The following is a 26738-nucleotide window of genomic DNA, read 5'->3' as shown; positions in this document are numbered from 1 at the left end:
TGAAAGGACCTTCATAGATTGTGCATTCAGTAAATAGGCTATTTCATATTTTGGCTGAGCCAAAAATAAATATGTTTTTTGGCTACATGCCAAGTATTTACACAGCATTGAATATGAACTACTGGTTCTTACTCACTGCATTTTGGTTATCCCTGTGTCCTATGTGGTTACAAGTTTGTTTTTCTGCAGTAGTGTATATACATCTTTGTGTCTTCCGCAGCCATGCAGCAGGTCCTGGACAACCTGAGTGACCTGCCTACCGCCACAGGTGCCAAAGACATCGACCTCATCTTCCTAAGGGGCATCATGGAGAGCCCCATTGTCCGCTCCCTAGCTAAGGTATCCCAGAATTCATCATTCCCCCTGCTGCCCTGCGCTATCCTCCACAGGATCTCTTGGTTTTTCCATTTTATGTAAGGGACCTAACCTCATTCCTACTGTTTCAGCAGCTGCTGATTCAAAATACGTTTTCTCTGACTAAAATATACTGGAATTCTTCCATGAACAAGAAGCACAGCGGCTCAGTGCAGAACAGAGATATGTGAATTCTGATTTATAATAACATCAAAGATCAGCAGCTCAAATTGTTCAGGAACAGATGTACTGACAGATTGGGCCACAGTGAAATTACTTTTAACATAGATGTTACAACTTCAAAACATGGCGTCATTTGAAACAAAGAAGAGAGAGTATATCCGCAGTTTTTTCTGCTCCCAAAGTGATTTGAAACTGACTCAATCAAGTCCCAGAGAGCGCATAAATATCAGCTTTAGTGTTCTGAATCCAAATGTTAGTCATTTAACATTTAAATACATCAGCCCCCCTTTGTTATTTAAAGTAAACTTTTAAAATAGAAAATAAAACTTTTAATTTGATGTTCCTAGGACCAAAATCACCCAACTCTTAGGCTGAATATAACTTGGAAAGATATGTTTACTTCAGCTGTGGGCATTTTGAGAAAATTGTGTTGCCTTGTGCCTTTTAATTTTCAGACAAGATTTTGGAGCACAAACATCTAAAGATAGACATAAACAGGAAGATGGTCGCTTTTGGCACCAATTTTCCCCAAATACACCATTTCCACATCAAGTGTTATGGCAAAGAAAGTGGTTTTCTCTTAAATTGACATTGCATCCCTAATTCAACACAAGTTTTCTCTCCACGGTCTTATTCATACCTTGGTCTAAATTATACCATGCCATTGGTTTGTATGCAGCCCTCCACAATCCTAGCCTACTGTAGGCAGCAAGCCAAAACCGCTCTTTCAAACGTATAATTTGTTTTCCATTCAAGACCCACTGAAGCCCACTGGGTGGACACTGGCCCAGCCAGGCCTTTACTGAATTCCCTTGAGTCTGTGAGTGAGTGAGGGGGGAAAATGCTCTGGAGCGGTGCTTCAGAAAACCCACCAGGAGTGCCATTTTGCCATTTTCCTTATTCATGGATGGACTTTCTCTAGCTATCTTCACAAGGCAGAAGGCATTATGGGTGAATGCCGGATTTGCCAGCATAGTCTCTCTTCTTTTGATACACATTGCCAGGGAGCGGAGAGAACCTTCTGCTGACATCGTTGGATCGGTGTCTATGCATGCAGGTGTCTGCTAAAAGGTGCTAAATGGACAGTGAAATTCATGTTTATTTGGGGTGGGAGAGTTGCAAATAATATGAAATATAAAGTCAGTATCGCTGGATAGAATGTAACATGCACTGTAGAAGGTTCTTCAGTTAAGTATGTTAAAATGCACAAACATTGCTGAGCATAGAAATGCATATATTTCTTCTAGTTGAAAAGTGTAAACAATAACTATTCAAAACATTACCAGGCCTAATTAAAGTAAAATGAATTGATATCAGTACAAAATCAATGTCAGTTCATACATTTTCAGAAAGAAACAGCAAAATGCTAACAATGCACTGTTATATTGCTGTGTACTTAGGAAACTGAAAAAAGAGGAAAAGAACTAGGCCTATATTTGAAGGCCTAAACGATCAGATGATCACATGAACAACAAATCGTTTAGGCCTTCAACTATAGTAGTGCACAGATGACATGTATATCTATGTATGACAGAATATGAAACCGCAGCTGCACAAAGTCTGGTTTCTTTACTGAAACCATAACAAAGGCTGCAGCACTAAATTGCACATTAAATTCCAAAATCATTTGTGAAACTGCCATAATTATTGAATCAATTGTAGTTCATTCTATCAAATTTATGTAGTCGTACATGCTGAATTTGAGATTAAATGTCACCATACCAGGCTACCAGATACTTTTTATATAATGATAGAAATAATCTGTAATCATAAAAAATGGATGTATTTGTGCTTATTGCAACATACTGTAGATGGTATTAAATGTTTTACAAACCTAGTAAATTATGATTTTCTAAGCTGGCGAAAAGCTGTTGATTTACCTATGTAACTTAAAAATTAGGCAAGAAAGACCTGCAAACATTCTCATAAAACATACAACTAGATGAATGTGGAGAATGTGTCATCACAGTGTCCTCACAGGGATATTGAAGTCACCTGTGTAAGTTCTAATTTAATTCTGTGCTTTCACTTATCCCAAGTTCCCAACATAATTCAAGTTTGGCTCCTTGCCATTAGTACAGTCATTGAACTCCTAATCTTTCCAAAAAAGCTGACTGTACCTTCAGCAATTAAGACTCAAATAATTTCACTAATCAGTCTTTCTGGATCAGTCCAGATCAGTTTAGAAAATGTAACCTCTTTTTAAAGGAATAATTTGTCATACAGCACATTATAGAAAATGAAATGAAAGCATTAGTTGTTCTGACAGATTGAAAGTCCTGGGATGTAAATATGGAACCTTATTCTTCATGGCATGGCACACTTAGCTATTTTTGACAGTTTGACCTTGAGAGAGTAAATCATCCTTCAGCTGACATTAAGTGTTCTAATTAAGAACAATTCATTGTTATCCAGAGGTTTCATTTATACTACTAGCAAAAATCAGCATGCACAGTGTGTCCCCAGGATTGAGTGCAAGACCTCTGGTTTCAACAGCATTATTCAGGGAATGATAAATATCTTGTGTTTACTGTCTGGTGATGGCGTCATTGTACAGTGCAGTATTAACTCTGTTGGGCTAGCCATTACCCATTACATTTTTATGACTTGGGAAATGATGGCTAATGAGAGAGCTGTTAAGTGTCATGCTGATTTATACATTTATTACAGTAGTGAGAACCGTGTTGTGTAACAGGAAAATGCGAGTTTTTGCATAACAACGATCTCATTTGTATTCTTGTATAACTTGTGTTTCTATAGGTTTTCCGTAGAAAAAGGCTTGTGGCTGGAACCTTATTTTATAGCAGGATCTCAGGGGAGCACTATATTAAGGCCTTAAACTCACTCAGGAATTCTTGCCTATTTGCAGCTCCATTAAGAAACCGTGCCTACAGTAGCAGTAGATGGGACAGATGGGAATAATTTCGCACTGAACTCTCATCTCAGTCGAAATGCCGTGTCTTACTGAGTGTGTGTAGTGGCTAACAGGCCTATAAGCACAACTTTACCGTTCAAGCATACACAGCGCACAGTGGAATTGCTATAAGAGCAGCATTAGGAACAGCCAGATAAGAGTGCATGAACAGCAGCTGGACTCTTGATGCCCACAGGCTCACGAGCGACTGGAAGACGCAAAGCCGGAGGCCGTGCGGGACAACAACGTGGAGCTGGTGTCGGAGATCCTGGACGACATCGACGGCCTGAGCAGCCAGGACAGCAACGCCGCCGAGCTGTCCCGCATCCTCAAGGAGCCGCATTTCCAGGTGCGCTTCCGCAGAGGGGGGGGGGGGGGGGGGGGGGGGGTTGGGGGGGGGGGGACAGGGGAACGATGGGCGAGAGCGAGTGACCGAAACAGGAAGGCAGGGAGTAGCGTGATGGTGAGGGAGCAGAGGCGATTTAGTGGAAGAACAGTTTTTGTATCCGATTGAGAAATGCAAGTATTTAATGCAAGGGAAATTATTCTGTTCCCAGTTATTCACTGCTGATTTTTGTCTCCGTGTCCTTGTCAAATTATGCTGTTGATGGTGACGTCGGGATCCTGTTATTGTGCGCACCGGAACACAGGAGCCTGTGGGTCTGCATGGCTGCTCCATTGCTGTGGGTTTTTTCCCTGCTGACTTATTTTCTCCTCCCTCAGTCGCTGTTACAGGCTCATGACATGGTGGCCTCCAAGTCCTACGAAGCTCCGCCCTCAAACTCAGAGGTCGCCAACGACGTCGCGGCGAGCAACACTCTGATGCACGCGGACTCTATACGGATGATCGGAATCCGGAAGAAGGCGGGGGAACCTCTGGTGAGAGATGTTGTGGGGAGCCGAGCGGGCGAGAGGAAGGCGGGGGGGTGGTTTATGTATGGCAGGGATTTCAGTTAAGGAGCCTGTATAACCACTGTACTGGCCTCTGAAGTCCTGTATCACCAGTCCTGATCTCCTAGGTGACTGTGCCATTGTGAGGTTTGTTTGTGCAGTGCTGTGTGACACACAGTGAATTGGTGTCCTTTAGGGCGTGACATTCCGGGTGGAGAAGGGCGACCTGGTGATCGCCCGGATCCTGCACGGTGGCATGATTGACAGGCAGGGCCTCCTGCACGTTGGTGACATCATCAAGGAGGTGAACGGCCACGATGTGGGCAGCAACCCCAGAGAGGTGCAGGAGCTGCTGAAGGACTGCAACGGAGGCATCACTCTCAAGATCCTCCCCAGCTACAGGGAGTCCCCAGCCCCTGCGCAGGTCAGAGACACTGATACACACGCACATATACGCACAAATACACACAAATACACACACACACACACACATACGCACAAATACACACACACTCTCTCACACACACACACATTCACACAGACACACTTTGAAACACTCACACACACACACACACATTCACACACTTCCATAGGTCAGAGTCAGCGACACTTGCTTAAGGCACTTGCTATATCGTCTCAGTAGAGTGTGTAGGTCAGCTATGCTCAGCTGTTACACACATACCTCCATAGGACTGACTGGGTGATTTACACATATGTACCTCCGGAGATCAGAGAGAGAATTGAACACATACGGAAACTCAACGCTGTGCATTTTACACAGTGGTTATGTGGCTCTATTCCTTGCTTAGTCCAAGCATGAGCCACGTATCATTATTGTCCATTACTGGAGATCCAGTCCTGAGAACTATAGAGATGCCCTTTGATTATACACATTCTGGTCTAAACCATGGCTCCAGTTCAGTCAACTAAGATCTGATTTGGAGCGAAGAGCAGATGGGCGTGGCTCTGGGGACCCCAGGGCTCCGTGGCGGGCGCTCAGAAAAAGGCCGGTGGGTGCTTGTCAGTGGCAGATGGTGAGCAGATCAGCTCTTCTGAAGTCAGCTGTCACTGTGACCTCTGTGACAAACCGCAGAGAAGCTGTCCCTGTGGTGTTAGTGCTCTGTGCACAGGCTGTAGGTATAGAATTACCAGCATGGACATTCCCCTGGAAGCAGTGGTCCAGTGCATGTGTGCTAAGCTCACCATGTTGGACAGGACTGCTCTTCTGAATGCATGACAGAAGCCGTTTAAATTTAAACATGGAGATTCAGTATCGCCTAGAACAGGGATACTCGACTCTGGCCCTCGAGGCCTGTAGAATTACTGGTTTTCCTTCTTCCCCTCTAATCAGGACTGATTAAAAGCAGGAACACCAGATGAGTTAAATCTCTGGCCAAACGGTGGCATTAATCAGGTAGAAAAGAAAATCGGCAGCACTGCTGGCCTCAGGGATTGGATTTGAGTGTCCCTGTTCTGGAACCTCACACCGTTGTGTTCACTGTATCCAAGTGTATCCACTGAGGACTCCTCATTGGACAGGACTTTGATATGCGCATCTGTGGGGACCTAGCGCCCCATCTAGTAACTGTTTATCTGCAGCCCACACACTCCTCTCTCAGCGCCGTCCGTGCTTGGAGACGCCAAATTGTGCAGCCGGCGGAGCGCTGTAATTCTGTAAGAGGATAAGAGGCGCTCACGCGGGTGGCAGCCCGAAACCTTAGAGCCCTATAAATAACAGCTAGCACGTTAGCCTGGGCTCCACGCCCTCCAGGAGCTGCTGTGGAAGCAGCACTGTCTCATCACACACGCTCACACACGCTCACACACATAACTCCAGAGCCCAGCTCTTTCCAACTATCTTTCAGACCGCTCACAGGAAGTCACGAAGAGGGTGCGTGAGTGATGGTGGCGAGGGTGTATTATTAATAAATGTAATAAGCCGTTCTGCCATGTAAACGGACCATCTGTTCTTCCTGTGCTCATAGTTGCTAAGGGGCCGCGAGTAATCTGCACGCTAATACAAAGGTAAAGCAGCAGAGGAACTGGATTTCTTGGAACAGGAAACGCTTCATGGGTGTCATCTTCAGAGACGTTCATTAGAGAGCGTAGGCGTACTTAGCGACAGAGGTTGAGTTCTGAGACAGGACCACAGCACTCCATTAACTGGAGCTGGCTTTCCCCTCCGCATCCCAGAGTAGCATGAACTACCGTCGGGATACTGTGGTATTTTACACGCTGCTCTCTCCCGCGCTTAATTGAGCTTCTTACCCTTGGTCCTGGGGACACGCATTGTTTGCGTGTCTTTCTATCTGAGCATGTAAATCTTCAGGCTGTCTTCAGCAATGCACTGAGGTACAGTCCTGTTGGGAGGGGAGGTTAAGGAATTATTCAAGGGGGAAAATTTTTTAATCAGCATCCATCTTTGTCTTATGCAGTATATAACTAACACGGAAAAGATAAGGGTGGGAAAATACCCTTGTGTTTATTAACAAATTAAATCTTTATGGGAAAAAAAGAAAAACTTATTGCCAATGCAGTTGTCTTGTTTCATAGGTTTTTTTGAAGCCACACTTCAACTACAATCCAGCCAACGATAATCTGATTCCCTGCAAGGAGGCTGGGCTTGCTTTCTCCAAGGGGGACATCCTTCAGATCGTCAACAAGGAGGACTCCAACTGGTGGCAGGTGGGCGGAGCTTGCATTTGCAACTGTATCATTCAAGTTAAGGGCCTTGCCCAAGTGCGCTTAACAGCGACACCTTTTCAAGGAAGTGAAAGATACAGTTAGGGCTAGGCAGTATCATTTTCACACAGTCATACCATAATTAGAATTAACTGCGATATTAAGGTTTTAACAACTGAAACAAGTTTTATTGACACGTGCGGTTTTATGCACATTTGTCATGTTCATAATTCGCAGCATTTATATAGCCTATGTTGCCATACACATTTTAAAAGACAGTTTGTTCTGGCAAAGGTGCAAGAGGTTTTAAGTGACCGAGACAAGTTTATTTCTGCGTGACAGTTTTACGGTGAGCCTGACCTGTGACGCGTCACTTCACATTCCCTTCTTTGGCATCCTGAGAGAGAGTTGCGCTTGGCTCTGCATTGCCTGACCCAGGCTTGACCCAGGTGCGGGCTACATGTGCCTCTCCTGGTTATTTACTGCAACTACACATTTGTTTCTGACCAAAATAAAGCCATGTAGCTAGCTATATCAAAATCTAGCTGCATCGGGGATTGGACTGTATTGAAATGACACCATTGGTATTTTGATACACCGCAGTATACAGTATGACCGGATGTCAGCCCAACTCCATTTAGCAGGTGGTTTTATGAGAGCTCTGTAAATTGAGGGGCTGCAGTGTGGAGCCTGTCTGCTCATTAAGTTTGCATGTCTCTCAGGCACGCAGTGTTGTGGGCGGAGCCACAGGACTGATCCCAAGCCAGTTTTTGGAGGAGAAGAGGAAAGCCTTTGTCCGGAGAGACTGGAATGGGTCAGGTACGCACTCAACCCTTTTCATTCCCCCCCCAAAAATTTTATATTCCTTCCCTTAATCCTCGCAGATTCTAACAGGCCTTAGTCCTAACTGCAAATAGATAGCCTCAGTCATGGCCATCCCCAGTCCTTATTTGGAAGCTGACTTGTTAAACTCTTCTCTCTGTGTTATACAGTGAATGTTTTACCATCAAGGTACTCTTTAAAGGGATAATTATAAAGGATATTTAAACAAACTGCTGTGAAGTTGGAAACTTCTAAAATATCATCACATGGCAGTACAGTCAGAAAATACTGACTAAACCTGAAGAAGTAAACTATCCCTTTAAGCTGTGTGCTTAGGATGCCCTCTGCTGGTCAAAGAGAGCACTCACACCTCTTGTGTCCTTCGCAGGAACGTTGTGCGGCACAATGACTGGGAAGAAGAAGAAAAAGATGATGTACTTGACAGCTAAGAATGCAGGTGCGTATATGGCAGGCTGCCCTTTATTGCTTTTTTGTCACTAAAGGTTTCCTTGGTTTAATTTCTTATTCAGCAGGTCTGAGAGAGGTCAAAACTCAAAGTTTTGTTGTGATTTACCAGCTGAACCCTACAGCATACAAGGGTATTTGACACAAATCAGAGAACTATTTTTTCTACCGGAGATGCACCTCCTCTGGCCTACTGTTTGTGACAGCACCTCTGCTTTGTGCTTGCAGCAGAGATCCTGCAGATGTGTGTAATTCTGCATTCCCCTGCTTGGCTCAGGGCCTGCAGTTTGCCTATGAGCAGTGTGTGTGACTGTGTGCTTGCGTGCAGAGTTCGACCGGCACGAGCTCCAGATCTACGAGGAAGTGGCCAAGATGCCGCCGTTCCAGAGGAAGACGCTGGTCCTGATCGGAGCGCAGGGGGTGGGCCGGCGCAGCCTGAAGAACCGGCTCATCGTGCTCAACCCCACCTTCTTCGGCACCACCGTCCCATGTGAGTCCAGACCGGCCGGCTCCCGCCCCGAGGCGCAGTAAAGCAGGGGGATCAGAGCGCGTTCCAGCGCCTCCTCACTGCTCCTCCCGCTCCCTCTCTCCCCCCTCAGTCACGACCCGGCGTCCGCGCGAGGAGGAGAGGGACGGCCAGTCGTATCGCTTCGTCACGCGGGCGGAGATGGAGAGCGACATCAAGGCCAGCCGCTACCTGGAGCACGGCGAGTACGACGGGAACCTCTACGGCACCAAAATAGACTCCATCCTGGAGGTGGTGGACACGGGCCGGACCTGCATACTGGACGTGAACCCGCAGGTCAGAGCCCAGAGCCAGACCTTCAGCACGGGCAGAGCAACAACGTTAAAGGCTGCTGTAGTTTATAGTGAGAAAGTGTGGCACTTGTAGTGTTTCTCGAGACAACAGTAAATGTGCAAATGAGCTTGTGGTGCAGTGTAGAACATTTAACTCGTTTACCTGAGATGTGATTCTGGTTCTTGGGTGGAGCTTTACTGTTTTTCTTTTGCAAAAGTCACTCTACTTCGATCACTGCAGGTGAAAGTGCAGCTGTAAACGGGTTGCTGAATGTACTTGTAAAATGTAATGTAAAAGGGTTCCCTTGTTGGGGGTCTTGCTTATCAAGCACACACACAGCAGCATTCTGTGCAGAGAAGCTGGCTGATGGAGATTTATTGATTGATTGATTGATTGTTTGGTCCGCAGGCTCTGAAGGTTCTGAAAACAGCGGAGTTCATGCCGTACGTGGTGTTCATCGCGGCTCCAGAACTGGACACGTTGCGGGCGATGCACAAGGCTGTCGTCGACGCGGGAATCACCACCAAGGCGCTCACGGTCAGTCTCCTCTGGGGCCTCTGCCCCAGGGCTAAAGTAGGCAGTGTACTCCAAACCTTTCAAAAAGTACAACCAGCGAACATGTTGCTCAATACCGTTGACAATATACTCAATACGGCCTCAGTGTTCTTCATATGTCACTCCACGCCACTGGGGGGCACACAAACTTGTCGCACAGATTTTTTGTTGTTGCTTTGCACAACTCGGGATCATTGACCTCCAACTTCAGGGAACTTTCCTGGAAATTGGAGCACATTTTGTTGTCTTTAAAATCTCTGCTTGATGGATCCATACAGATGACGATATCAGAGTTCAGCAACTCTTCGTTCAAAAGTATTCAGTCACAAGTATTGCGTACGTAACTTCCGTAACTCAAAACACCTTGTTTTTGTTTGTCTGTTTGAAACGGGTCGTGACAAACAACGAGTTGTTTAGCTTTGAGTATACTGGCACCTTGAACAGGCCAGCAAGTACAGACCTCTGAGTCCTCACCCTCTGCCCCTTTTTCCATTCTCCCTTTCTCTTCCTGTCCCTCTCTCCCTCCCTCCCTCAAAGGACACGGATCTGAAGAAGACGGTGGATGAGAGCGCGAGGATCCAGAGAGCGTACAGCCACTACTTTGACCTCACCATCGTGAACAACAACCTGGACAAGGCCTTTGAGGAGCTGCAGGCCGCTGTGAACCGCTTGTGCACAGATCCGCAGTGGGTCCCGGTCAGCTGGGTTTACTGAGCTCTGGTACCGGCCCGGACCCGGTCACAGCACCAACCTCGCCCGGGGCAGCGGCCAGTGACGCGGAGCCGCGCTCAGACCACGCCCACTTCGGCTGACCGCCTCCCACCAGAGAACCCGCTGTACACTACGCAACTTTTTTTTACTCAAACCGAAGGGAAGTGTACTTATTTATTTAAATTTTTATAACTTTTTATGGAACAACTTTCTACTCATATCTACTTGGAAACTAAACGATATCAAACAAAGCAGAGCGCACATTTAGTTTTTTTGGATTTGCTTTTTTTGTATTGCAGTTGTACCAAACAGATGCTGTATTTTGATCTCCTTATTACAAGAAAAGACTACTCAAAACTATTTATTTGGAAAAGGTTAAGAGTGTGGTTTTTCTAGGACAAGTCACTACAGCATGTTAGAGTACAAGGACCATTGTCCCTAATCAAACCGTTTACAATTCATGTCACTACAGTAACAGCAGTTTCTCTTACTGAGCCTCGATAATTGTTCATTCTTTCCCAATCTTACATTAGAATCTCTCTAAATCCATACTGTCCCAACCTATGTAACCTTAACTCACATGTGTACTTTAAACCAAATAATTGGCAATGTTGGCAAAAAAAGCTCAAAATTAGAAGTTTAGATATTTGTCTAAAGCTTGTCCAAATTTTTTTTAGTTTGTTTAGGAAGGTTTGTTTTTGAGCTGATCTGATTTATTTGTTCTCTGTGGCATAGCTGAATGAAAGGGTTTTCTTTAATCATTGATATCTGTGGTCTTTAATGAAATGCCGCTCCTTTCACAAGGCTATTGCCTCCACTGTGCTCTGTGGTTGTATGTGTATCTTTCAGGTTTTCCTGTTCTGTGTGTAGGGTTGTCTCCTGTGTCTGGGGCACACATTTACCCCAATCATGGAGGGCAGGGAGGAAACGAAGCCCCTCCCTTTTAGTCATGTCATTAAATGTCATCACCAACCGTTTTCAACTGATGGACATGCTAACGCTACACATTAAAATGCAGACTTGTATTTTTAGATGTGGTTAGTAATACTGAAATAAATTTACTGGAGGTTTCGGAGAGCAGAGTGCATTTCCCCTTTGCCTGAATTTGGTTTCTATTTAAACTTTGTTAGTGCTTTAATGTTTTCAAATGCTCATTTAATTGCAAGCATTAGAGGTTACTTCAAGGAAATTGAATGTATTCCCAGATAATTGTGTGTGTAACACCCAGTGTTTTGAGTCTATTGTAAATACAAGATTTATTTTAAACTTTGCGTATGCACACCAGGGTGCTCCAGGCTAAACGTTTTTGCTGTTAGAATTTGCATGTGTCGTGTTTCAGTTTCATAGCTAAACTCAAGTTCTGTAGATGACCTGATGTCACACAGTGATATTTCCACAGCAGGCACAATGGAGTTTAATAAGAAAGTGCCTTCAACTCCCTATAGTGGTAACTCTTAAGTATTGGATAGTCATTCAGCCCATTAGGGACAAGCTGGGTTCTGCCTTCAATCCCCACTAATCAACTTTCTGCAGTACTCCTACTGAGAGAAATCTATCATTTTTTTCTTCTTTTTTTCTATCCATTTTTGCCATGCTTAGCAGCCTCAATAGTCCAGAATGCAATAGCATGGCTTTTTGCAAGGATTGGAGCGTGGCCACAATCTCCACCTTTGTTTTTAGCCTTTTAGCTAATGTTCTCACAAAGAGGGGTGGCGAAAGTAGTTCTGGGTAATGTAGGAAAATAACACGCTGGAGCAGATCCGGTAGAAGCCTGACTGGATAGCAAGTGAAAAATTGGAAATAACCATAAAGTAAAATACATTACACATATCAGATGATAAACCCAGGAATGAATTTCACGTTGTGGTTATACATACATGTATGAACAACCGGTTTTAAAGTCACTGGACAATTGTCGAAAATATTGTTGAGACACACACAAATGCATATTGGACATGTGGTAAAATGTTTTTATTTTGTCCAGAAATCTGCGACGAGTGAATTCAATATTTGAAGATTCAAGGTGGAGGAAAGTTGTGTCTTCACATTGTCCAAACAAGACCAAAGTCAAGAAGTTCCTTTATAGTAAATGCATGTATAATACAATTTGTTAAATCACTTGGTAAAGCTTAAATTGTTGATTGGTTTAAAAATAGTTTTTAACTCATTCAAAACTACCTGTACCATGTGATTTTGCAAATGAAGGTATTATAAATGTAAGTCTTGGGTCTTTTATTGGAAATGGCGGTGGATGTCTTTCCCTGCCCTGAACCAGTCATTGCAAGATCTTTTTACCATGAATCGCAGTCATTTCTTTCCTAAATCAAAATGTGTAAAAACATTTATTTTCCTGAGAATGCCATGATCTCCTCAAATGGTTTTATATGACTGTCAATATACACTGCAGTCGAGTTGTAATAACAGCTTTCAGTATGAGTTTTTCAACCCTGGAGCGAAACTAGTTTATAAAATTTCAGAAAAAGCTTATAAATGGTTATTTTTTGAAATGTAAAACTGTTAATGAAGATTAATCTTCACAAGACTGTTAGTGTCAGTATATGTCCAGCAGGGGGCTCCAGTGGTGAGACTTCAGGGGGTGGAGACGTATCAGATCATCAAATTGGAGGAGGTGAGGGCCAAAGGATTACATCTGGACAGCTTTGGACAACTGGGCAGCATACTGCACACACACACACACACACACAAAGAGCAGAACTTGCCCGCCCCCGTCCACACGCGCTCAAACGCACTATGTGCCCAGGGAAGCGAGGCCTCGTACGGTGATGCACATGACGAGGGGGCGGAGTGATATTTGGGACCCTGTTTCCACTCGCAGTGTGCCGGCCTCTCTCTGGAGGATCACCTTGGAGCAGGAGAACAGCTGCTCTGCTCTCTGATATGCTTCCGCCTGCCCCACCAGCTCAGACAGGGCGGGGTCCTGCAGGCTCATCTCGCCCCCTGCAGCCAGGCAGTGAACCTGTGAGCCCAGAGACACAGCAGTCAGCTCCACACCCGAAATATTCTAATTCTGCACCTAAATCTGATGGCTGTTTATTCTGATATGACACACACACGACAGTGGCAGACATGCACTGTCTGAAAGTTCATGGGATTCAGGTAATTTACAAAATTTTACTCACCAGCTGCTGCAGGTCATGCAGGAACTGAGGACTGCAGGATCCCAAGTGACTCAGAGCAGCATCGGTCATCTCTGACAGTACAGAGGAGACACGCGGCATGGTCAATAGACTGACAGTGTGTGCTGATGGGAGATGTCCACATTGCTTTTTTTGTAATGAGGTTTAATTGAGAAGTTGAAAACACTGCCCACTGGGAAAATACGGGCTCTTCAAGATGACAAATGCATTTGGGGAAAGGCTGGAGTATGCACTTCACAGCAAATTTGCAGAAGGATTGAAAACACTCCTGGAGTGGGGAAGATAAGAGGCCTTCATTCTAATGGATCTCTAATTGAAAGACAAAATGTTCAAATCCAGTTCCCCACAGTGAATAGGCATTTAGGCAATCAGAATGACTTTTTCCTGTATTAAAATGAGATTTTAAGATCCATCAGTAACACGTTTCTTCTCTTTCAACCCATCTCTGGACATCAGCTCCCATCAGCACCTTTGCATGACACTTTTCTTACTGAACTCGATATTAATTGGTGGGAAAGAAGAACATATGAGCACGTACCTGCCATGGCACTGACCAGAACATGAACAGCAGTAAGGACCGGGGAAGAGGGGCGTGGCCCACCAGACTGTCCATCACTCAGGTTCTGACCTGCCTGATTGGACTGCAACACCAGGTCCAGAAGGTCCTGGACTGTCTGCTTGAGGGAGGACAAGTCCTCCAGCTCGCTGAGGTCAGGTGTCCCGCCCAAACACAACTGATCCAGCTAAGAGTGAGAGGGATTAAGATGATGAGTCACCTGGGATTCTCACTATCACATGTACACCATCATCAATAATGACTACCATGGCATGAGCAGTGACTCAGTGCGTTTGAGAGTCCCTTCTCCAGCTCACTCTCCTGAGTGTGTGAGCGTGTGCACACCTGATCCCTCCACCGCTTCCTGTCTGTCCCGCAGTCACTTACCCCGCTCTCCAGGGCAGCGAGTGCCGCTCTGTCCAGCATGATGGACATCAGGAGCTGGAGCAGCGTGGAACGGGCTGGGGCTGGGAGATCTGCTAGCTGCTGGAAATGCGCCTGCAGCTTCTCCAGTTCTGTCCGAGGGGAGGACAAATCTCCATAACCTACTGTAACTGCAGCCTCATCTCCATGGCTACCATGTCACATGACCAGCCTTCACTCTCGCCCAGGGGCACGCAACTCCCACATGCCACATGCTGAAATGTTTCACTTGGATAAACTCACGCAGCTATAATTCAGATGGAAAGCTTGCGTTCTCCCTCAGGTGATCGATAATAAACACCGGAGGACCATGTGGCGTCAGTGCTGTTACCTTGCTTCAGGACCGGTGTCTCTGTAGGTCTCGCTGGGTGGTACTCCGCACCCTTAGTGATCAGCCCGTCTACTGCATCTTTGGCCCGGGTGTGGCTGTCCACTTCAAACCCCCCAAAGGTGTCTGGCTCCAGGCAGAGCTCTACGCACCAGAGAGACCACGGTCAGAGCCCCGTGGAGGAATTAAATGTGCTCACAACGTGAGCAGAGCTCATCTTCATCTGTTTAACCGTGCCAATGACAGAGCGATGAGAGAGGCCTGTTTAACGGACAGGCCCAGCACGCCCCCCGCACCCCCCCCCCGCTCACCGTACTGTCCGCCGTGTTTCACCTCCAGCTCGATGATGCTGTACGCTATGACCGTCTGAGCGGGAATCTCCAGGGAAACGCTGCTGTCCTGCTGCGCGCTGCCGTTCTCGTTCACCGACACCTGCGGAGGGAAGACACGCCCACTTCACCTGAGCAACTGATCGTGCTGAACACATGCCCTCAGGGACTGAGATATGAACCTGCCCGACTCGCTTTAGTCAGAGCACGCACAGGCACGTCACACGCTGCAGGGAGATCATCTCCCCTCAGCTGCCTGTGTGCTGAGAAATGAGACATCACACGTGCTCTGTGTAGTGTAGAGGGTACTGTTCTACACACTCTGTAAAGCTCTGTTCTGCAGGAGCAGACTTTCTCTCTCTGCTGGCTGCCAGTGATGATAATCTGAATAATAATAACTGCTCATTGCACATATTGGCAAATTTCAAAATGCATTATTAATGCACCTCTACCGCTTTATAAAAACATCTCATAAGCATGTCAATGATAATGACCCAGGCTGGATATATAACGAAATGGTTTGGCTAAATAAGTAAAGACAATAAACGTTTGGAGTTGGATTACTTAAATTCAGTCAGCCCTCACTACCCTGTGCCAAACCCACATGCATTTTTTTTATAAAAGGAACAAAAGCAAGAGGAACAAGGAATGAACAGAAGCAACTCCACAACAGCACCAAAGGCAACTAATCCTTTATATTATTCTTCCCGTTTGTTTAATTCACTCTGAAACATGGTAATGTATAACTTTCACTTAGCACACCTGTAGTAGTTGACTGAACTTGGGCCAAGCCTACAGGTGCAATTAAACTGGGAGACATGCACACACTTTCTACCTGTGCTCTAGGGATGTGCACTGTCATTCCTTCTTCAGCTCCCAAGGTTCTCACAAGCACTGTGGCAAACTCAGAATTAGTACAGCTAAATAATGACACACTTCAGAGAACTTTACTTGCTCATACCTTCAGGAATATAAATTAATTTATTGGTAATTTTATGAAGAGTTTGCAAGCTGAGTATTAGTGAACGAGGATACAATTCTGGATTCATCTGTTTAGTCGATTAACAATTAGCAAACCGGCGCGAGTGGCCTAGCTTTTTATGGAAAGTGCTGTGGCTCCTCCCACCTTTATGGCCCTGTTGCTGAAGAGGCCGAGCACGCCCGCACACTGGCCCTGCTCCTGAACGTCCTCGGTGACTGAGCACTTCTGGGTCGTCACGATCTTCTCCTTCAGAACCCCAAAGGCCTCGTTGCGCTTCACCAGGGTCTGATGCACCAGGCAGTGCTCCAGGCTCAGGACTCTGCAGGGCACACCAGACCCACTGACACACCTCTGAGCGATGGGCCATTTTATAGCATGGACAAGTATCGCCCTTTTTCCTTTTTGTTCACAGATATACGTCTCTTGTAGGGGATCCAGATATAAAGCTGCTGGAACCGTTTAGTAATTGTTCTGATTTATAACATTAGTTTTCGTTTTCTGATAATCGGCTAGAACTATATAATGGCTGTGATGTCAAAAATTACTCTGAAAAATTTAAGGGGTGGGGATCAATTTCATGCTGAACGAAAATACTGCCAGTTCACTGCATGGTGGCAATAAAATTGAAAACAACAAATTTAAATTTTCTACCATTTAAAAAGTTTTGGGGAAAAAAATCATCTCAAACTGACTGGTGTGAACTTGCTATACACTGTTTTGCAAAAGGCCCTATCTAAATTGTGAAAGAAAAGCCATGAAAAAACATGGTTTCTACGAACAAAAAAAGCTGAATGTGACTAAATATGCAAAAGAACTAATCTCCTTCACCACTCATTCTCAGTCTCATTAGGGCTCAACAAAAACTGATGTTCATATGTAACAAGAACCCCTGTACAGTGTAGGTTCACACAAACATGCAGCAGATGTGCAGAGAAAGTGTGTGAAAACGTCTGTGTGCACCTTGCCCAACAGTAAACCTTCTCCTCTTGGGGACAGTTCTGGTTCCCTGAGAAACATTAACATGTGAAAGCTGGTGAGCCAGTCTCGTGACTACATCCTTCCTCTGGTTCACTGTGCCTACATCAGCACACAGATTCATGTGTGCTTTTACAATCAGTTTCAGTTCTCCTGTCTCTGAAATGACCAAAACAATGCTCAAGACCAAATGTACTCAAGGTGCATCTTATGAATATAGCCAACACAAAACAGAAAAACCACTTTCCCTGACAATTGGCATGACAAGCTGATTTCTATACGTATCAATATTCACAACGGGCGTTCCATTAACTATTCATGGTTAATTGTGAGAGTTAACAAGGCTGGATACTAGGCTCATGCACATATGCAAAATTTCAAGTTTGGAATTTATAGAGAAAATTGGGCGCAGGTGAGAATACGGACAGTTTTAGAAATCAGGATATTTTTGACCGTACACTCCTATCCTCTTTTGTCCGTACATAACCTTTTAGAGCAGAGCCTCAGCAAAGTTTCATAAATGAAGCCCCAGGTCTCCTGTAGCTCACCTATCCTTGGAGTCCTGCAGCAGTTTCGGGACGTCCACCTCCTGCTTCTTCAGGCTGCCGAAGGAGGACTGCAGTTTAAACGAGCCTTTGCCCTCCACGCTGAGGTTCGTCTGTCCCACCTCTGCATCCACCTTTCCCGACACGGAGTCCCCGAAGGTCCCCGCATACTTCAGGAAGTCAGTCTCCACAACAACTGGGAAATCAAAAAAAAACAAAAGGTGTGGCAAAGCACAGGCGAACAGGCAAAGCACAGGTGTGCAGGGGCCGGTAATCAGCATGCATACCACCATGTGCAGACGTGTGGAAACGAGCAATTGAGCTTATACCTGACTGCAGAGGTTAACCAGGTGTACCTGTCTGTACCTGGGTTGATGGGCTTGTCTCCGAGCAGCACGTCGCTCAGGGTGAAGTCAGAAGGCAGGTACTTGGGCCGCTGCCAGAACCAGAAGCGTTTGCGCCGGATGACCAGCGACAGAGGGACCAGCTTGTCCGAGTCGTTCAGGCGGGACACCGGGATCAGACGCCCTTCGGGGTCTATCTCCTTGACGAAGTTACTGGTGGCCTTGGCAAACATCTATGTGAACATCAGGAAATGTAAAACCACACGAAGGAAGAGTGTCAGACTGTGTGCACTGGAGTCAAGCCAACCTGACAGAGGGAGGGAGGGATTCTGTGACAATGCAATTACTCAGTACTGCATTTAATTAATCAGTGTCTTTAATTACTTGCCTCTCAAGTGTTGCGTACTAGTTACTGCAATAAAAAATGAAAACATGATGACCTCAGTCAGTACTGTAATGGATTTACTTGTGAAGCTACCATTACCGGTTCCAATATAAGTGAAAATGAAATGCTCCGCAGCTGTGAAATGAAAGAATGAGTTGTGACTGAATTAGGTGAGTACCAGATCTCGGTCAAATACAGATACTAATCAAATATTAATTTTAAATATTTTCTGTGCTTCAGTTATTTGCAGATAAACTGTGGAAGACAAATTCTTTTTATTTGAGGTATCTGTAAATAATTTATAAATAGAAAAAATACTTTCATTTCAAATACTTTCATTTGAAATAATTGAAACAATCAAAATGATTGATTCAAATAGCTACAATTTTAAAGAAATGACAAGAAGAGTGTACCAGTGGAGAGTGTTTGGAGTGGTATTCTTGGAAAGCTGGATTTTGTGACACAACATTTGCAAAGTCATGATACAAGAACAAGATGTCTGAAAAGACTAATGACTGTTCAATGAGACTGTGGATATACCTGATGGTTAACATTAATAAAACAGTATAACATGGGTATCAATGTAACAGATACAAAGAATAAATAAATGAACAGTTCAAGTTAGATATGAAAGTCATGGTTTTTTTTGTATAAAGACCAGTCTGATATCTAGTTTTTGATCATTGCCTTTGAGAGACTGACAATAACTTGATTTTTGAAATTAATCATTTGAAATTGAACGGTCTCATTTCCCATCAGTGTCACCTGTAATTGAGTAGCTTGCTCTGTTTGACCATAAGAATGCTGTCTGTTCTCTCTCCATCTGTCACCCATGGGCCAAACTATGAGAATTTAACCGTTGAAAGTATTTGAAATAACCTCATAAAATACAAATATTTCAGAAATCTTGTTTCAAATATTTATTACTTGAATGCTTTTAAATAAATAATCTACACTTATTAATGAAGTACATTTAGATAAAGTATTTCAAAATAACCAAATAAATAATACTATTTGTACACACATTTTCCACTGTTCTCTTCAGTTCTTCACACATTATTCAGTTGGAATGCTACTTGGTCAACGACGGGTTTTCAAGATCTAAAATGTCGTTCTAAAAGAACAGTCTAACGAAGCACGAGAGCGGTAAGAGTTATTTGGACAATTCCGTAAAACTGAGCTTGTTGGGGAGGACAAAATCAGCTGCCCAACTTGAGACTGCATGGGCCATTCAGCAGGCCAGACAGAAGCATATTCAGCAAGTGGAGGAAAACAATTAGGCTACATGCATGGGAGGATTATCGCATGCCTTAAGTCATGTGGAAAATGTGAAATATTTTCACGTGGCCATGAAGAGTCAGCAGATTGATTAAACGCTGCCATTTTTCAATGCATTTTTGAAACTATGTGAGGGTGACGCAATGCTCTGGTCACCACTAGCGCTATCCAAAACGAGCTGCTGGATTGCACGTACAGGGTGTACAGGGAGGACAAATCATAAATCATGAATGGTGATTGTTCTGTAATACATGCTGCCTAACAATGCAGTGACAGAGCGGTTCTTTGGAGTTTGTTTGGGTTAACGACAAAACAGGACTTGGTCTCTCTAACTTAAGAGAGTGCTGGAGACAAGCAAATTGCCCAAATATATGACAGCATGGCCGTTATGATTGGGAATACTCCCGGGGTGCAGAGGGTAATGAAAGAAATCTGCCCACATTCACAATTTGTGTGCTGCTACTGTATGCCCACCAACTAAATCTGTCCCTCCTGCAACTTTGTGTAAAATTGTGATAAAGAATTAAATCACAACAAATGTCAACACAAAATTTGGGTTGAGATTCCCATGAAATTTTATGAATCCCTCAATAAGATAACCATGGACATCAATTCTGTAGTCTGTTGAGACATTGTTAAGGCTCAACAAGAATACTATGATGATATCAATTGTGTTAAACTGAGCTTCCATAAGCATGGCGTGCTTCACATCATTAATTACTAGACCTGGGCTTCAGCATATTCATGAAGAACACAATCCTTACCCCCTCCAAAACCAGAAGGAACCATGAGGTTACTCCTGACAAAGTCCTCAACTTTCTCCTGCCCCTCACAATGCTAATTATTTATGGTCAGCATCAAGAGGACCTGGCTATTTCTCACTATCTTCTCTCTATCCAGACCGGAATTAGAACACCTCGATAAGCTACTGCAGCCCTCCTCTAGGTCAGTCTTCCTGTATACATTGCTCAGCCATTAAAACACACAGAAAGCTGCTTCTTTCAATCCACCTACTCAGGTGCTCTCCTCCTGTGCTACCTACTAAGGGATCCTACTCCCACTTCCATGCATCGCTCTGCACATTATGTTCGCGCCTTACCTTCGGCCGATGCTGGGCCAATCAGAGAAATTCTGACGCGCGGGGTAACACCTGTCATTAGTCAAACAAACTAGTAGGAACCTTCCATGCACGTTTGGAAAATAATAAAACGTGAAGTCGTCGCTGGTCTTAAAATACTGCAAACGAGAGCGGTGCGATGAGGCATCAAACAGAAAAGAGGCTGCATACAGCAGTACAGAGTTCATTAGCGAGTCACTATGATTGACTTCTATGCACAGCTACAAGTAGCCTGCTAGTCATTGGCTAGTAGTAACACTAATAATAGGTATGATAGCTTATACAGCGCAAAGAAAATAATACAAGGCAGTTAACAATAGCTAACAGAACACTGTAGAAATAGTGCTTGCTAACTACCACCAACTATTTTGGAAGGCTAGCGAGCAAGCTTTTGCAGTTTGAAATAGATTTCAGTCTATCTTAAGCAGCTGTGTTGTTCATATAACCACGAACACGTTTAGATTATATAACAATAAACTTCCATAGCTAGCGAGGTTATAAAGCTATGATAACATCTAGATGTGCTGCCAACGTCAAATAGTTTGCAGACTGAAAAACACTTCAAGTATTACTAGCTATCTCGTTAACCTTAACTGCACGTTATCTTACCTCTAATTTGAGATCTTGGAAAGCAACTGGAACGTGGCATCAAATAATCTAAATTCTAGACAGCACCAGGGTTGGACACTCCCGAGTCTACCTTCGGATATAAATTTGTACAAAGCGCGAATCCTACTAGACTTTGTTCCGCGATTGCTGCGTTCCCGTAAATGGAAGATTCTGATTGCATTTCAGAGCTGCCAGTAAAGAAATAGGCGTGTACCAAATGCCGATGGAAACCATAGACCGTAGAAAAAACAAAGAATTTGGCCTCACCCACTTCTGATTCTCGTCTTGTGATATTGCCCGATACTCCTGTTTTTGTGCTGAGCAGTCACCCCAACAGAGTGTCACCTGAGTCACTATTTTGTATTTAAATCATTGTTATATGTGGTTCAAGGACATTAGCTGGATATAACTGAAGAGTTGGCAGTGAGGTGCAAGTTTAAAGGTTGGTTATCGGTGTAACAAGAGCATCACTTCAGCCTATGACATGCACTCCATGGCTGTATTCACAGAAATGTAGCTAAATAAAAGAAATGGTGGTCTCAGAATTTTGCACAGTACTGTATTTCCCTCTTTAGATGCCAAATATGGTGACAGTGGACATGGCCAGCAAGTTAAATTTTGGCCCGCATCTGACTACAGTACACAGTTTCAACCACGGCCAATGATTCATGAATTTGTTACTTGCTGTCAATAAGGTCTTTCTTCATGCAACCTTTTAAAAGAGCAAGTTGGTATGGAGGTGGTATTTTATTGTTCCTTTTTAGAGTTGGTAGCCCCAAGATGCAACTCTGCAGTTCTTGAACTATGACCCTTGAGGTTTTCTTCTATCTCACCATATTCCCCTAGGGGTCAACATGCAGGTACACCTTTTTTCATGACATGTTTGAAACTTTTTTCCTGTTAGCCTAACAGTGCTGAGTGGTATTTTTAACAGTTTGTGTATTTTTGTGTGGGCCAATAACCATCAGTCTCTTTTGATCTGATAGTTCTTTGGCCTACCCCTGGTGATAGATGACAATGGAATTTTATGTTACCACATTTTTATACGTTTGTGAAACTGGAAGTTATAAAACGTCTATTAATTTCAATAATTCTAGACTCTTATTGCAGATGTAACTTTCTTTGATTTTATTTAAGAGCGTCATTAGGGGTGCTAATAATTTACACTGATTTTCACCAATGACACTAATGTCTTGGAGAAAAACAGTATTACTCAATAAAACCAAGTTTTAAAGAATAATTGCATTAGAATAAACGTATATGGTTTCCCATGTGTTTGAGCATAAAATACCGCTAATTGTCTACATTGTTTATTTTTTTTAAGATAGGTGCCAATAATTCTGAATCTGACCATATATACAACCTGATGCCCCTTTACATAAGAACCTATAATGATTAACGTTACACTTAATGCACTCACTGTTCAGCTAGCTGCCATTCCAATCTATAGCATTCTCTAAAAGAAAGGTGAATGGAGTAGGATAGAGGGTAGTAGATTAGAAAATGATTACTTTGGAAACCTCCAAATGGAAGGGTCCTGGTAAAAACAAGACTGATACATAATGAGGGGTGGTGGACCAGTTAGGGGCACTCTCCCTTACGGGCCAAGTACAAAACAATGTCCAGTAGCAAAAATGATTGTTCTTTCTATGCTTTCATCATCAAAATTTCATTACAGACTTCATAAAGAATACTAATATACATTTTATCAGAGTAAAATGCATCATTAGCTATAAAAATGATGTTTTCAGGACCAGAATCTGCAACCTAGGCACAGTAGGCATGTAGGAACTTGTTAAAGGACAATATTACACTGGCATTGAACAGTATCTCTCTCTCTCTCCCTCACTCCCTCATGCAAACTGTATGCTGTACATCCAGTAATATGTAAGTGCGGAGACAACTGTAATGAGTACACAATCTACTCTACTAAATAGACTCCCGAAGTGTAGTTCCTGAAGAGATTTAGTCTTGCTACCACTCCACTCCACAGACCATAGTATGTCAGTCAATAAGTATGTATTGATTCAGGAACAAAGTTTATAGCTAGAATTGCAGGACATTTTGCCATTGCAGAATCTTATACTCATGAGCAAAAGCACATCACCCGTATTAATATAGCTATATAATGTGTTCTTATGCACATTATTGAAATAATTAAATGTAGAGCAACTGGTGTTTGTTGTTTTAATGCTGAATTTTTGTACATGTACAGTATATGTAATATGACAGACATAATTTCCAGGGATACTCAACAGTCAATGTCATAAGTTTATTTGATAACGACAGGGTGTGGACAACACATTTGCCACACCGCAGTAAAAAGGAATCACTGCCGTAACAACCCTTGGGTCTTTATATTATTTATGTAATTTATGGTATCTATATTGAACGCCAGTCATTGAAAGAGCATGGCCGTTATTATTCAGATAGCATGATACATAGAACATAGGCCAAATATGTACGGCACACATACATTTGACATACATACGTTCGGAGTATAAAAAAACAATCCAAGTCCAATTTTGATGTTTGCAGAAAAGTCAACAAAGATCTTGGACTTCTAAATTCTGCAAGACATGAATTTTCGTTAAGAATTTTCAAAGATATCACTCGTGCTCCATGTTACTCATACAATTTGAATATAGTACATAGTTTTTTAATAAAAGCAATATACGGTTTTAACCAGGTTGGATTAAAACATGGTGTCCTATATGTAACTGGTAAGGCATCGAACAGGCGCTGATTCACTGCAATGTCATACATACGCAATTCAGTGTCAGCATCATTTCTATGCCATTTCACATGGGAGGTAGAAAATATTAGGCAATAAGACAGTATCATACAATGTGCAGTTTAACATATGAAGACAACCAGGTTTTAGTGTGGACCAGCAGTTTAAGGAGGAGAAGCCTCCCTCTGTACCGATGCGATGCGTCAGTCCACTTCTCTGTGTGCTACGTTCAGTGCACAGTGAAAGTAGTGATGTCAGGCAGAGCCCAGCTTGCATATTTTCTTAACATTCAGGACATGTTTGCATACAAATGCTACACAATTCCCATAAGCACTTTGCATTAAGGCCTTGAACATGATGAGCTGCAGGAAAAACAGACTGCTATTGAGAGCAAAGGGGCAATCAAGCTGCACGGGGTGCATGGAGCGAGCGGACGAGTCCGTTGGAGGGCGGGGCAGCGGTTCTCAGAACCAGGCTCCGCCCCGTTGGAAGCAGGTGGGCCACAGACTGGGCTCTGCCTCACCGGGTCACCACAGCACAGGGCAGTCCAAGTTGGTGAAGCCCGGGTCCTTTCTCAAGTCCCAGTATGTGTTGTTGCTCACCCACGTGTCGTCCTTTGACTTCCTGTACAGAAAGGAAATGCACACTGGATTAGACCCACAACCAGACTCAAAACTAATGAATGTAAAAAGTTAATTTCTGGGATCACACAAAATCATTGTGCTCATAGACCACTGCAGCCAAGGTAACGACTTCCACAAAGTGGGTGGAGATGCACTGCGTGTTTGTCTCTGGAGGTGGTGGTTTCATACTTGAAGAATCGCGGTTGGTGTGTCATGTTGTTCTCCTCCAGGACTCTCCTCCTTTCTCTCTGGAGTTGCTCGATCCTCTGCTTCTGCACCTCTGCCGACTCCACATTACCCTCCTCCAGCAATCTGAGACAGGGGAGAGAGAGGGGGATATGCAGCTGTGATGAGGCCATCCTCAAATTACATCTATCTTCTCACTGATGTCATCCCCTAGAGAGGGAAGGCGTAGTCTGATCTCACCGGCTCTCCGGCTTTGCGCTTGACTCATCAAAGTTAATCATTAAACATATTTGGACTGGCGTGATGTAATGGCTGGGAAACTGGGCTCAAGACCAGAGGGTCTGTTAAAATAGCCCTGACACTTTCAGAGCATGTGATTGTCCCTAGTGTGTTATTTCTCCAGTGATTATATTGTTGTTGCAGACAAAAAGCCTACTGGGTGGAGAAAATGCACACTGTTCTTTGTTTACAGATGTTACAGTCTGTGAGCTGTTGATGTGTGTGTGTGTGTGTGTGTGTGTGTGTGTGTGTGTGTGTGTGTGAATAACAATGGCTGAGCCTCAGGTTGTAGTTTACTTATATATAAGAAAGGGACTGGACAGACACCAAACTTAGGTGATTTGTTTTAAAATGGATATGTATTATGAGATCAGGAGTTTGGTCCTTGAGGTTATGTGATGTGTTTATAACACTGATATGTAATGATTCACTGGGTAAGGAGGAAGGGAGAGGAGGCTCTTATCTGTCTGTGCCATGTAACATGATCTGGAAAACCATGTCAGTGAAAGTGGAGCTGTACACAATAACACCATGTCCCACCTATTTAACATCAAAACAAACACGAACACTCACAGTCCACAGACCACAAGCAATCCCCCCAGGACACTGAGCTAGTTACTGAACCCTATGCCATATAGTTGAGTGTGTGTGTGTGTGTGTGTGTGTTTGTGTGTGTGTGTGTGCCAGTTTTAAATATCTGTTTGTCATGGTCCTGTTTTCCTGTCTGTGTTTCCCTTGTTGGGCCGCCAGATGGCGGCACTTCTGTTTTGTGTCCTGCTCCCCCCCTGTTAATTGTATGATTGTTTTCAATTGTCTCGTTATCCCATCATTGTTCCCACCTGTGTCTTGTTATCCCCTCCTTCTGGTTTGATTGTTTTTTGAGTTCACCTGTGTCTTGTTACCCCCTGTCTATTTAAGTTCTTTGTCCCCTTGACTCAGGTGCTGGTCCTTGTGTTTGTTTCCTGACTTACATGTAAATGCCTGCTTGTGTTTGTTTCCTGACTTGCATGTACCTGCCTGCTTGTGTTTGTTTCCTGACTTGCATGTACCTGCCTGCTTGTGTTTGTTTCCTGACTTACATGTACCTGCCTGCTTGTGTTTGTTCCTGACTTGCGTTTTGTTCCTGACTTGCGTTTTGTTCCTGACTTGTGGTTTTGTTCCTGACTTGTGGTTTTGTTCCTGACTTGTGGTTTTGTTCCTGACTTGTGGTTTTGTTCCTGACTTGTTGATTTGCCCTTGTGTTCTGCCTGCCTGCGTTCTGCCCTGACCGTGTTCTGCCCTGCCCGTGTTTGAGTTCCTCTTGTTTTCTGTTTTATTTAGAGATTTTGAGTTCGTGTTTTTTCCCTTTGTGGCCTTGTCTGTTCCCTGCTTGTTTGCCTGTCTATAGTAAAGTCTTTGTTCCCCTCCCATTTTGGATTTGTGTTTTCCTTTCCCTCTGCGTTTGGGTTCCCCCTACCCGCGCCATGACACTGTTAGGGTGTTTGACAGAAATGTTGTGTTTGGGTGTTTTG

The 26738-nt window shown here is 43.9% G+C and overlaps 3 protein-coding genes across 14 annotated transcripts in view; 1 reads left to right on the top strand and 2 right to left on the bottom strand.

Moving 5' to 3' along the window:
• mpp6a (membrane protein, palmitoylated 6a (MAGUK p55 subfamily member 6)) overlaps positions 1-11647 on the top strand; it is a 32580-nt gene extending 20933 nt beyond the window's left edge. For all 6 annotated transcript variants that reach the window (XM_035414432.1, XM_035414402.1, XM_035414422.1 and 3 more), the window contains 11 exons: positions 221-339; positions 3648-3800; positions 4175-4330; positions 4539-4766; positions 6896-7027; positions 7747-7843; positions 8235-8303; positions 8640-8801; positions 8911-9113; positions 9519-9647; positions 10203-11647. In XM_035414432.1, the coding sequence (XP_035270323.1) occupies positions 223-339; positions 3648-3800; positions 4175-4330; positions 4539-4766; positions 6896-7027; positions 7747-7843; positions 8235-8303; positions 8640-8801; positions 8911-9113; positions 9519-9647; positions 10203-10379 (1623 nt within the window). In that variant the 5' untranslated portion in view covers positions 221-222 and the 3' untranslated portion in view covers positions 10380-11647. The remainder of the gene's footprint in view (positions 1-220; positions 340-3647; positions 3801-4174; positions 4331-4538; positions 4767-6895; positions 7028-7746; positions 7844-8234; positions 8304-8639; positions 8802-8910; positions 9114-9518; positions 9648-10202) is intronic.
• Positions 11648-12321: 674 nt separating this feature from the next.
• gsdmeb (gasdermin Eb) lies at positions 12322-21693 on the bottom strand. Of its 2 annotated transcripts, none has more exons than XM_035414460.1 (10): positions 21673-21693; positions 18039-18249; positions 17676-17868; positions 16297-16471; positions 15153-15273; positions 14845-14985; positions 14478-14605; positions 14073-14277; positions 13517-13587; positions 12322-13353 (listed from the first exon to the last, which is right to left on the bottom strand). In XM_035414460.1, the coding sequence occupies exons 2-10, from the start codon at positions 18247-18249 to the stop codon at positions 13126-13128; spliced, it is 1473 nt and encodes a 490-aa protein (XP_035270351.1). In that variant the 5' UTR covers positions 21673-21693; the 3' UTR covers positions 12322-13125. The 2 variants fall into 2 exon arrangements, with proteins under 2 accessions (XP_035270351.1, XP_035270340.1); XM_035414449.1 differs by lacking the exon at positions 21673-21693 and adding an exon at positions 21406-21566.
• A 1885-nt stretch (positions 21694-23578) lies between these two features.
• Positions 23579-26738, bottom strand: part of osbpl3b (oxysterol binding protein-like 3b) — a 52634-nt gene continuing 49474 nt past the window's right edge. For all 6 annotated transcript variants that reach the window (XM_035431354.1, XM_035431371.1, XM_035431379.1 and 3 more), the window contains 2 exons: positions 24952-25074; positions 23579-24763 (listed from right to left, as the gene is read on the bottom strand). In XM_035431354.1, the coding sequence (XP_035287245.1) occupies positions 24667-24763; positions 24952-25074 (220 nt within the window). In that variant the 3' untranslated portion in view covers positions 23579-24666. The remainder of the gene's footprint in view (positions 24764-24951; positions 25075-26738) is intronic.

Source organism: Anguilla anguilla, chromosome 1, assembly GCF_013347855.1.
Source record: "Anguilla anguilla isolate fAngAng1 chromosome 1, fAngAng1.pri, whole genome shotgun sequence".
In the NCBI taxonomy this organism is placed as follows: Eukaryota; Metazoa; Chordata; class Actinopteri; order Anguilliformes; family Anguillidae; genus Anguilla; species Anguilla anguilla.
The sequence above is the reverse complement of the archived record's forward strand: the minus strand, read 5'-3'. Positions and strand labels throughout refer to the sequence as shown.